We start from the raw sequence: 12,900 nt of genomic DNA, 5'->3' as shown, positions 1-12,900 counted from the left end.
ACTTTTCTTCTGAATTCCCTGTTGATGTAGGTAGCCACATTTTCATGTTCACCAAACCGCGAATTAAGTTCTTGTTTGCGTTTCCCGTTTATGTAGTGCCCAGCTACAGTATTTCATAGAAATTCGGAGTGCTTGTATTGTACGCCTATTTTGGTACTGTAGTTACTTTCTTTCACTACAACAACTGACAATAGTTACCATCTCCCAATGATGTTACGTTCTGAGACATAGGTATCATCTGTACAACAAAATTACACAAGGTAAATATAAAGGCTCTATAAATTTCTGTGCTTTTACACAGGGTGAAAAGTATTTAAACAGACAAACTCTGGGAGATTCTAGGGGACATCAAAACAAATATTTTTCCCTAATGTCATTTTTCCTATGAGGATTATTTAAACCGGTGGAGACCATATTACTCTCTTCAGTCGTTAGAGACCATATTACGATCTTCAGTTGTTAGAGGGCGTATTACACTCTTCAGTTGTAGGCAACTGCTGTCCACCAGTGTAGTAGTGCATTGTCCCTGTTTACTAATGGAGCGATACACCTGGAGTGAGTACACTGATATGGTTGGTGCGTACTACGTAGCGCATCACAGCGGACGAGCTGCACAGCGGGTTTATCAACAACAATATCCTAATCGCCGTATCTCGCCTCATAACACCTTTGCTGCTGTGTACCAACGTCTGCATGAGACCGGGTCATTTAGCAGATTACCTGGACAGGGACGCCGTCGTACGGTAAGAATGCTGCAATTTGAGGAAGCTGTATTGCAGCATGTGGAGCGGGATCCTTCAATCAGCACTCGTGCAATTGCACGGAACATGGAGACGAATCAGACGAATGTAAGAACAGTCCTTCGAGAGCAATTGTTACGTCCATTTCACTTAGAGCGTGTCCACAACATGGAACCAGTTGATTATCCACCCAGAACACAGCTTTTGCAGTGGTACCTGGAACAGTGGGAAATGCATCCTACATTTCCAGCCTCTGTGTTGTTTACCGATGAAGCAACGTTCTGGCGTGATGGAGTCTTCAACATGCACAATTCGCATGTTTGGAGTGAAGATAACTCATATGAGACAGTTACTAGCGCTCATCAAGTGCGGTTCTTCGTTAATGTGTGGGTCGGTGTTGTTGGGAACTGTTTAATTGGGCCGTATCTGCTACCTAGGCCATTAAGTGGCAGGCACTATTACAATTTTCTCGCCAGAGCATTGGCAGAATTGCTGGAAGACGTCCCGCACCCTGCAAGACAACGCATATGGTTCCAACATGACCGGGCGCCGGCACATTTCAGTCGTCGTGTGCGTCGATTCCTGGACCGACGGTTCCCAGAAACGTGAATTGGCAGAGGTGGTCTTGTATCAGGGCCTGCTTGATCCCCAGATATGTCCCCTCTGGACTTTTTTGTGTAGGGAGAGATGCGCAACCTTGTTTACGCAACTCCTGTTGCATCAGAAGAGGATCTGGTTGCCCGGATAGTAGCAGCAGCAGGAACAATTCAGGATACTCCTGGGGCTTTTGCCTGTGTCAGACAGAACATGATCCGACGTGTCAATGGAGGCATTTTTGAAAATCTACTGTAATTGAAATTGGGTTGTGTTAATATGTTGTCTCTTGGTCATAAAAAATGGAAAAGTGTTTGTTGGTTTAATTAATTTGCCGCCACAGAAATCTTCCTCTACCAGTTTAAATACTCCTCATAGGAAAAAATGACATTAGGGAAAAATATTTGTTTTGATGGCCCCTACAACCTCCCAGAGTTTGTCAGTTTAAATACTTTTCACCCTGTAGTTAAATCCATTTTTGTAGTAGGTTATGTGACAGAAGAATGCTCACAACAGAAGAACGAACCTCTATTGTTTGGGCGATTTTGCGTGGAATGACATACTAACTTGTGCGGGAGGATTTCATCCGTAAGAGTAGAAAGCCAGGTCTCACAACATTGACAATCAAGAATGTAGTTAGCAGATTCAAACGTTCTGGCATGTTAATGATGGCGAACGTTTAGGGAGCCTGTCCCTAACTCAAGAAACCGTGGCATACGTGGAGGATGTGATCGCACGAGGCCCCTCTGCATGTACCCGGAGACACAGTTCCAAAACACACCGTTTGGAAAACACGTTGAAGAAACGTGTATACCACATGCAGATCTCCATAAGCTTGCATCTGAGGATTGTGCTGTCTGTCAGGCTCTTTATTACGATATATTACATGGTGCGGAAAATTAGAATCTCATGGTACATGTGTTGTTCAGTGATTAAGCAACATTCCACACAGATGGGGTATAAACAGTTGCAGAATATGGGCAAAACATCAACCATATGCACTGAAAGAGTGGCAACAACACTCCGCAAAGTGAACGTGTGGTTAGGAATAACAAGGGCTACTGTCTATATTCCCTTAATGTTTGCGGAGAAAATGCTTACTGAAGACACATACCTCGAAATGTTGAAAAATGTTCTTGAGCAACAGTTGATACAAGATAGGATTAATGACTCAGATGTTTTCCTGAAGAACGGGGGACCGCCCCATTATGCCTTAATTGTCCGTTACTACTCGGATGTAGCTTTTTCCGGACAGACGGTTCATTAAATCTTACCACATTGTTGTAAAGCGTGTTGGGGTCTGTGGAAGAGCGCCGAGCATTGGAGGGCTACCACTTTGAGATGTACTGATTTGTTGTCCTAGAGTGATGTATCTTCCATTATATATCGCAGATGTTTATAAATAGCGTTTCTACAGAAGCGTATAGAGACTTTATGTTCACCCTGTATTTGTCCAGAACTAAGCCACACATATTTTGAAGGCAACATGAGAGTGAATGAAAAAGAAAGTTGTCACGTTACATACACACACTGGAGGCGATTCCGAATGGGAGCGACTTACATTTATGTCCATAGGGACATGCTCCAAAAGCCCGTGTTGAGGAAAAGTAGAAACCGCAAGCCGCCTGCTGTTAAGTGGGTCACGACCTATATTTGTGGTAGGCACCTGCAGTGTACGGGGTGTCTTGCGTAAGTTAGTTACGCAACGGCATCTTGTAAGAGGTGGGCCGATATTCAGGAACGGTGCGGCGGCTGGGTCGCCAGAGACCGGCCGACGGAAAGCGAAAGTCTTCCGCGTGTGCTGAGAAAGTGGTCCGCCGCTGCAAGGACGCCGTCTGCTTGGTCCGACCTTCAACTCCTCCTCCTACTCCTCCTCCTCCCAAACTTTTTTCTCCACTGCCTTCGGTCTAACAACACCAGCATGCCCTTGCCGAGATCATATGCAACCTGTCGTCGAGCCCTGTCTCAGTCCAGGCCCGTGTTTCAGCTTACGATCACTCCGACTGTGGCTCTTTATACGAATATGTGAGAGCCGTGAGAACTCCCCATCTGTTACTGTTTAATTATCAGTCTTGCAATTAATTCCTCGTGGTCTTTTCTCCAAGCTATGAGTTTTCATCTCTTCATCTACATCTACGTGATCACTCTGCAAATCACAATTTAGTGCTTGGCAGAGTGTTCATCGAACCACCTTCAAGCTATTTCTCTACCGTTCTACTCTCGAACGGCTGGCAGGAGAAACGAGCGCTTAAATCTTTCTGTGCGAACTCTGATTTCTCTTATTTTATCATGATGATCGTTTCTCCCTATGTAGGTCGGTGGCAACAGAATAGTTTCGAAATCTGACGAGAAAGTTAGTGATTGAAATTTAATGAGAAGATCCTGCTGCAACTATAAACCTCTTTGTTTTTTTTTATTACTATTGCCCGTGGCACTCTCTCCCCTATTTTGCGATAATACCAAACGAGCTGCCTTCTCTGAACTTTTTCGATCTCCTCCGTCAGTCCCATCTGATGCGGATCCCACCCACACAGGAGTACTCCAGAAGTGGTTGGACAAGCGTGGTGTAAGTAGTTTCTTTAGTATACATGTTGCACTCTCTAAGAATTCCGCCAATAAATCGCAGTCTTTGGTTTGCTTTACCCGCAACATTATCTATGCGATCGTTTCAGTTTAAGTTATTTGTAATTGTAATCCCTAAGTATTTAGTTGAATTTACAGACTTTAGATTTGTGTGATATCGTGTAGCCCAAATTTAGCGGATTTCTTTTAGTACTCACATGGCTATCTTCACACTTTTCATTATTTACAGTCAGCTGCCACTTTTCGCACCATACAGATAGATACCTTGGCTAAATCATTTTTCAGTGTGTTTTGATCCTCTGATGACTTTCCAAGACGGAAAATGTCTGCATCATCTGCAAACAATACAAGAGGGCTTCTCAGATTGTCTCCTATCTCGTTTATGTAGATCAGGAACAGCAGAGAGCCTATAACACTTCCTTGGGGAACGCTGTTTTTTTTTCGATGACTTTTCGTCACTTTCTACGGACTGTAACCATTCCGACAGGAAATCACGAAATCAGTCACACAACTGAGGCGACATACCATAGGCACGCAATTTGGTTAGAAGACGCTTGTGAGGAACGGTGTCGAAAGGCTTCCGGAAATCTAAAAATACGGAATCAATTTGACATTCCCTGTCGATAGCACTCATTAAATCATGAGAATAAAGAGCTAGTTGTGTTTCACGAGAACGATATTTTCTGAATCTGAACTGACTATTTGTCAATAAACAGTTTTCTGACTATTTGTCAATAAAAAGTTTTCTTCGAAGTCATTCATTATGTTCGAACACAGTGTATGATCCAAAATCCTACCGCAAATCGATGTTAGCGATAGCTCTTCGAGCTTAATATGACTAGTCTGAGAGTCGATTCACACACCGCACTCGTATTCAGGATGAGGACGGTCAATTATGCGTGCACTGATCCATCCACTTTCGGTGGTTTCCATTAATCAGTACATGCGAATGCTGCGATGACTCATGAGAAAGACGACTGCAGTTTCAGATCCCCAGTCTTCTTCAGTAGAACTAGAGGTCATTCAACGAAGCTCACGATGGCGATGGGACGTTAAGCGACTTATATCTTTATATTCTTAGGTTCCGTGGGACCATGTGAGCCATAGCTACTCGGTCATGAAATGTCTCACAGAATAGTGGTAAAAAAAAAGAACACATTAAAAAGAGTGTTTACTACATATTATACCGGTCGTTAAAAAAGTATACCATGTTTTGTGAGGCGGTAATTTGGACCAAGACAAGGAAAAAAAGTCCAGTAAACATGGGCTCTAAAACGCATATCTTCAGAGCTATTAGCGGTTGTTCGTCTTCACTACTGTGAACATCTCCTCTACTGCAAGCGCTTTGCTATTACGAAAAACTTACAGAATGCAATAAAAAAATGATAATACATTATATTGTTACTGTGAATCAGCATAGCTTCTGACGTAATCCGACTGCTATTATATACGATATGTACTTGCCAGACATTGCAGAAGATCAAGTCTGTCATTTCCCATGTGGAATAATAGGCTTCCATTATGCCGGTAAGTGGAAGGATAAAATTAAAATGTAAAGGCACTTCATAAACTTATCAGCACAGGTTCTTGTTCCACTAGAACTAATGTATGTGCTGCACTTACCAAGAGCTATGTATACGGTTTACAATAACAACACTAACAGATGTTTACTGCGTGCTGTATCCATGGACAATAACACAGAAATGTGTCCTCATTTGTTGACTGTCTCTGTTGGTCGTTTAGCCGGCCGCGGTGGCCGTGCGGTTCTAGGCGCTTCAGTCCGGAACCGCGAAACTGCTACGGTCGCAGGTTCGAATCCTGCCTCGGGCATGGATGTGTGTGATCTCCTTAGGTTAGTTAGGTTTAAGTAGTTCTAAGTTCTAGGGGACTGATGACCAAAGATGTTAAGTCCCATAGTGCTCAGAGCCATTTGAACCATTTTTTTGTAGGTCGTTCCTAACAGGAAAGCGTTTGCAGCAGAAGATATTGGTTTCACAGAACCGAATATGAACAAGTGCTCACAGCTCTTTAGTCATGCATTTTAGAGCGCATGCTTACTTGACTTATTTGTCTTGTTTTGGTACTGCGCGGAGTGGCCGTGCATTTAGAGGCGCTATGTCACGAATAGCAAGGCCCCTCCCGCCGGAGGTTCGAGTCCTCCCTCAGGCATGAGTGTGTCTTGCCCTTAGCGTAAGTTAGTTTAAGCAGTGTATAAGACTAGGGACAGATGACTCAGCGGTTTGGTCCCTTAGGAATTCATACACATTTGGACATTTTTTCTTGTTTTGGTGCAGACGACCACCTCGTGAAATATGAAACACATATTTTTAACAACCTGTATTCTTACAGTATGTTGTTGCTCCGTGCTACCATTAAAAAGTGTTTTACAGCAGCATGTACTTATGACAACTGCCTTACAGCGAAATTCTAAAAATTGCTGCGTGAAAATCCTGCGTGAAATAAAATCTGTATGTTGCGAGTATAGATTCCAAGCTATACTTGACAACCTTGGGTTTACTACTCACATTTTCACTTCTGTTGCAAATGTATTGAAACCCTTACATGAAGTACAGTAGCTGCCCTTTTGTACAGCATTGAACGAGTGTTACCAAGTGAAAATAGTGTAATTGTCTATTATGCACTTAACGAACATTCACAACCTACTGAAAGAGTCCTTAATATGTGCTTCCTGAATACGACTAGAAACATCATAATTGACGTACTATTGTCTTGGTTTAGTATGTTGCCGAAATATTTCGCTGTGTGCTCCTTGCGGTACTTCCAGCAGTCGGAGAAACAACCCAGTATCTGATACGTCCGTCTACTATTGTTCTTCTCAAGACTGATCATATTTGCCATTTAGAATTTTATCTGTCTACATAATCCGCAATATTCAAAAAGATTCCAGACTTTTTTCTGGTTTTTCCTTAAGCAGACGCCTCACTAGAAAATAACAGTGCCTTCATAGTAAATGTGTTTCTCAACACAAAATCCACTCAGTTGATCTCTCTTCTTGCATATTACCTTTTATGTTTGTAATCGCCCTATTTTTATTCTCTCGTTGTTCCAACCGTATTGTGAAATATACATCCCGAGTGTAATTTCTCCATGTTTCTATTACTCATTTCTGATATTTAACAGTGTGTTATTCAAACTTATATTGCCATTCGTAACAAGAAATAGCCTTCGATGTAAAGTTTTTCTGAGTAGTACATCAAATAAATTTGACAGGCACTGCTCACTCTCCTCTCACAACTACCTTATCGATACTTTCCTCGTATTATTTTTTATGTTCCGAACCCTATTGCAGTAGCTAAACTGCTATCTCTACCTCAGAAACTCTAATTATTTGTTTGATCTTCGGCAGCTAACAGCTATTTCGCCAAAGCTCAGAAATACTGCGGGGCATTGTTTCTGTTTTAATTTGAAAAGATAACCACGTGTCTTACTCATTTTCAGGTGAGATAACCGTGTTTGTCTTATTCTGGAAATTCCTGTCTAGCAAACCACTTCTGCTGCAATTGCTCTGTATTGTTCTTAACCACAAAATTTTCTTGCAGGAGGCTCATTTTCAGGTGTTTTGCTGTTTCATTTTAAGAAAAACTTCTGAAGAACTGCTAACATCTTGAAATTAGTTGCGAATAAGAACAATAAAGAAATATCGCTTTGGAGATGATATGTTTGCAAGGTATTTGTGCATATGGAAATATAACTTATTCTGAAGACAGTTCACAATTACTTTACTAGTGATTGTGGAAGTGAATTGTTATCGCAGATGGTTAGGCTATCTGCCGAAATATATTATATTCGTGAAGTTCCGAGAAGAATTTCAAAGAGCTACCACAAAGGCAAACGGTACCGATACGAAGCCAAATAAAATTATTGTTTCTTGCTATTCCCGCGTAAGACGACATATATTTACTTCGCATATACATTTACGAATTGTGTTGACATAAATCAGTATTAGAATTATGACACACATAAATGGTACAGCTCATCCGATATGTTTTCGGTGAATGAAAGTTTCTTCAGAACTATAGTCTCTGTACTTACTAGCTGCAACGACGTCAGGTATTTTTTCCACCAGAGGTACTTATGATAGGCGGGCCCCATGGCTGCCATCATGTAGTACAGGTACATGATAACGTGCACAATGTTGTTGATGAGGTTCGAAAACGTACCATGGCCACCTAGAAACAAACAGAAGATTATAAGTCTATATAACAATTAGTTGCAAAGCCACGTGATAAATACTCGTTGTTGAGCATATGGTTCGCTTCTCACTAATTCTGATTTTACTCTGATTCCCTGCGAAAGCAATGGCCCTTTCAATATGCTGTCGGAACAATGTAATAACATGCAGCGGACGCTTATCTAAGATAATAATAGAAGCCAATTTTATGGATCTGATTAGCACCAGCAGCAAGATGAGTATCGTTTTTTGAGTATATGAACTTACTTTCACATGACCCGAAACTCTCTAAAGCTAATCGAATGGGAAGAAGCGCTTGATAGGAGCTTACTCATTCATTGCTGCAAACTCGTCGAGGTAATTAGTCAGACTTCGAATTAACTTATGGAAGAGACCTGTAATTTCACTATCGTTTAATCTCACCACAAGGATCACAGATCGCTCAAGCTGAACAACACAATGCTCTCGGACGCCGTCTTTTTTTCCCTTGTGGTAATGTAGTCAAATAACTTGGGTACAGTTACCTTCTAAGCTGTTTCTTACAGACGCTACAACTGGACTCAAGATACCGTATGAAACTCCGCCTTCAGCGTTGATAAATTACATTCCTAATAACAACACGCCTACTCTAAACATTTGACTACCCCATATTGCAACATCTTTTTATGCTTGGCATTAGTACACAGAGCTGCTTTTTGTACACAAACAAACGCATAACTAACAAAAAAACTTCCAAAAGTAATGCTGTTTTAGTAATTCCACAATTAGAAGCATATCTCCCTTGTCACTTTCTATGAAGTGTCGTACTATTGGGCTGAAAGCCCCCCGTTATGTATAATAAATTTCTATGAACTTACCTGCAATAAACTTGCAACAAATCCAGGTCTCAATCGGAGTCAACGTGTGATGATAGAGATGTAGCAGCGACACCTGGTTGTCTTTCTTACGCAGAACGAAGAAAATCTATAACAGATTCGCACCTATGAAATAGCAGATAACACAAATATCACTTGGAAAGACTTCCATTTGCATGTCACTTCTTTACAAAATCTGTCATCTATTGGTAGTACAGGGTTCGTTGATTCACCGTAATCAATTTGCAAAAAAACACATGGCATCCATCATTTTCACGAGAGTGCTGATGCAGATATGTGTCAGTAGATCTCTATTGCCTTTTTTTTATGAAAGCAGTGTTTTCTCTGCGAATCTATTTAAATTACTATAATAATCTTTCTAATAAATGGAAAGAATAACATCTGGAGCAAAAGGTATTAGTGATTTCTTCCTGCAACTGCCTAAAACTTAGGTATTGACAGTTTAAGTTATGTTATTTCCTAAACGTCAGACGAGTTAAAGAATTTTAACTGAATTACTGAATAACGGAGAACTCTTATGCTTAAAATGTCACATTCAGTATGCTGTATGACATAAAAAAATCTAGTCGGGGTCTTAATCTTTCTCGCTACTGACATTTACGCTAGAAGAAAATTTCCACACAGCCTTGTTCAATTATGCTGTTTGTAGCAGCTTGCGTAGTATGTACGTAAAAGAAATTTAAATGTATTTCCAACTGCCAGACCCTCAACTGATAGTTTGTAATTTCAGATGGTTACGAGATACAAACAATATTCAAAGTAAAATATTTGAATAATCAAGCTGTTTCCATTTATTCGAAACATATGTAACTGACCGGAACATAGTCTGTTGTCACATACTCGTCCAAGAACACCATTGTATTTCATTTACTATATTACTAATTGGAATTTTTTTAGTCACTAGAAAGCAAGCATCCGTCATTCAGCACTAAAAGCATAAAAACACCTGAAATGAATGTATAACTCTTTGGAATTTCTAAAACAACAATAAAGGAAGTGAGTAGATCGTATTCTAAAATCTGCATTTCTCTCTGTTCAGAAGCAGCTAGGTACTTACCGGGAAGAAATAAATGTACTTCGCGATGTTTATAAACTCAAATGACTAATATAAATGTCAAAACACAAAGAAGCTCTCGAGGAAACCGTGACAATTAATCAGTAAACTTATATGATGTTCAGTACAAATCAGTTGAGGGTCTGGCCGTTGGAAATATATTTAAATTTCTTTTACGTACATACTACGAAAGCTGCAACAAACAGCATAATTGAACAAGGCTGTGTGGAAATTTTTTTCTAGCGTAAATGTCAGCAGCGAGAAAGACCAAAACCCCTGACTAGATTTTTGTATGTCACACAGCATACTAAATGTGAAATTTTAAGTATAAGAGTTCTCCGTTGTTCAGTAATTCAGTTAAAATTCTTTAACTCGTCTGACGTTTAGGAAATTACATAACTTATACTGTCAATACCTAAGTTTTAGGCAGTTGCAGGAAGAAATCACTAATACCTAACTTTCCTCATTCGCTACGGGTAATTTGAGATTGCTTTTAGACGCTATGGCCATAACCAGCGAGTCTTCGGATGTGGATTGTCGACTATCACATTCTGCTCATAGCTTTAGCAGACGGCAATATTGAGGAAACTGTGGTCAGTACACCAGTTTCCGGGTGTTTGAGGTCGATTTTTCCAAACCTAAGATTCTGCTAATAAGGCAAGTATCTCTTTAGTTGTTCGTACGAACCTGAGGGTAACTGCTACGAGTTCTCCCACTAAACAAAACTCGGGATTCTGCTCGTGCTTAGTAAATTAACACCTCAGCTATGGAGTCGGCGAGGGCAAGTAGAAATTGTTTATTTCCTATTTCTTTTATGTTTGACAGGGTTGAAACTAGGGATTATCTTCCACATGCAAACTGCATATCCCGTCGAGCAGACTTCCAAGTGTAACATGAGTCTGAAGTTAAGTGTTTAGATGATTCATAATTCCAGGAATACTCTTTAGAGGGTACATTTTTTGTCACGCAGTTCCTGCTGAAATTATAGCGAAGAGCGGTGCAAAGGTAATAGAGGAAGGAGAGCTTTGACTATTATACGACAAGAATCATCTTTTAGTTTGAGAGGTACGTTGCCTACGTTCATCTTAATATAATTTCGCGTTCATGCCCAGACAGCCGTTCGATAATGATATAACCGCTGTTTAGTCTGCTCCAAAGAACTATTAGACAACAGTATTGGAGGGGAATGATACAAGGAAAGCACTCACGCAACCGTTAATACCAGTTTTCGAAGCGCTACTTTTCCTTCAAGCAGGCTGTCAGCTCTCTTCAAGATGTCCATCCCATACGCAATGGAAAATGTTTAGCAGCGTGGAAGGAATCCAGCTCGCGTCCTTCTCGTGTCAGTTAGAAACTCTGACTATTCAGTTGCGGAGCTAAATGACATCGTCCCGCTTGTCGATGAAATGCTACAGTCCGTATAGTCAGTTATTTCACATTTGAGTTTTCCATTTATATGTAAAGAATTATGTTTCTGCGTGTTGCCACGGCACTCAGAGAGAATGGTCCGAATGAATCCAAATTCTATGGCCGTGTAGAACTGAGACCCGACAAAAAAAAAAAAAAAAAAAAAAAAAAAAAAAAAAAAAAAAAAAAAAAAAAAAAAAAAAAAAAATTACGGAAAGCTGACTTATACGTGGACTTGGCAAGACTCTAATCTGAAAGTCAATATCATGCCAAACTCTGCAAGTGAAGAGCCGTCGAATGAGATGGACACATAAAAGTCGATCTTGACATGCATCCTAACTGTCAATGGTCGCAACATGTCTGTACGAGCAAGTTCGTATGAGCCATAATAAAATAGAAGTGTTTGGAAAATGTGTTTATCATGTCGCAACATTTTGACTCGTACAAGCCACTCTGTTACGACAGGGATGCATGATTGGAACCAGCATATAGCAAAGGGCCATCCACTAGGTGACGCAATGTCACAATTCCATGGGATAACTGCCTCCGAGTCCTGATGGAGAGCAGTTTCGTCTGCAGTGATGGCTCGATGCTGGAGCATTGCAACGAGTGTGGATGACACCACTAAAGTCTTAGAATGCAATAGATAGCTGGACACAATGGCGGACGTGCCGAGTACCAGGACATTTTTAGTATCAGGACATTTGAAAATTTCGAGGATGACTGTGGTAACTGCAGAACGTACTGACATAGTGGTAGCCTGCTCGACGGAGATTTCAGTTCAGTACATCTATGATATTGATAAATTTCGGTCCTAATTCCATAGAGGGTCTCATTTTCCGACAAATAAATTTTCCAGTTTACATCTATAATACAGAACGGTTGCCAGAACTCATTTTCACAAATCAGTGACAACTAGTGGATAATAATACAAACAAGATGGCAGCAAAATAAAAAACATTTATAACGGTATTACATGTAATTATGGGCCTATAGTTCTGCCTTGAGGAAGCACAAATTCTTCTTGTTTAAAACCCAAACTTGCTTCGGTAAGATCTCACCGTCATCAGTGAGTTCATTTATTTTCTCAGTGTCACATATTGATGTTTATTTATGTGGCGGTCTGACATTTGCACTATAGGTGATGTTTTGCTCCAGTTTCTCATTTTTTGTTGATTCCGTTTTTTCATTTCTCTGTGAACTATAATTGCTCGCACACACTGTGTCGCTGTTAATCACGTATTCAGCTGTTCTGTCATCCTATAAACAGTAACACAGTGCTCACTGGAAACTGTAGTTCACATGGAGAAATGAAAAAAAACAACAGAATCAACAAAAAATGACAAACTAGAGAAAAATATCACCTTAATGCTAATGTCAGACGTCAGACAGTGACATAAACATCAATATGCGGCACTAAAAAAAAAAAAAAGTATTTGATCAAGGCGGAACTAT

General features: G+C 40.4%; 1 protein-coding gene across 2 annotated transcripts in view; it reads right to left on the bottom strand.

Annotated features, from left to right (window-relative positions):
- The window catches only part of LOC124554978 (elongation of very long chain fatty acids protein AAEL008004-like), a 338,538-nt gene that overhangs the window by 33,817 nt on the left and 291,821 nt on the right, over positions 1–12,900 (bottom strand). For both annotated transcript variants that reach the window (XM_047128717.1, XM_047128716.1), the window contains exons 7-8: positions 8,967–9,072; positions 7,971–8,107 (exon numbers count right to left, since the gene is read on the bottom strand). In XM_047128717.1, the coding sequence (XP_046984673.1) occupies positions 7,971–8,107; positions 8,967–9,072 (243 nt within the window). The remainder of the gene's footprint in view (positions 1–7,970; positions 8,108–8,966; positions 9,073–12,900) is intronic.

The sequence above is a fragment of the Schistocerca americana genome, chromosome X, assembly GCF_021461395.2.
Source record: "Schistocerca americana isolate TAMUIC-IGC-003095 chromosome X, iqSchAmer2.1, whole genome shotgun sequence".
Taxonomy (NCBI): domain Eukaryota; kingdom Metazoa; phylum Arthropoda; class Insecta; order Orthoptera; family Acrididae; genus Schistocerca; species Schistocerca americana.
This window is presented reverse-complemented; position numbering and strand designations above follow the sequence as displayed.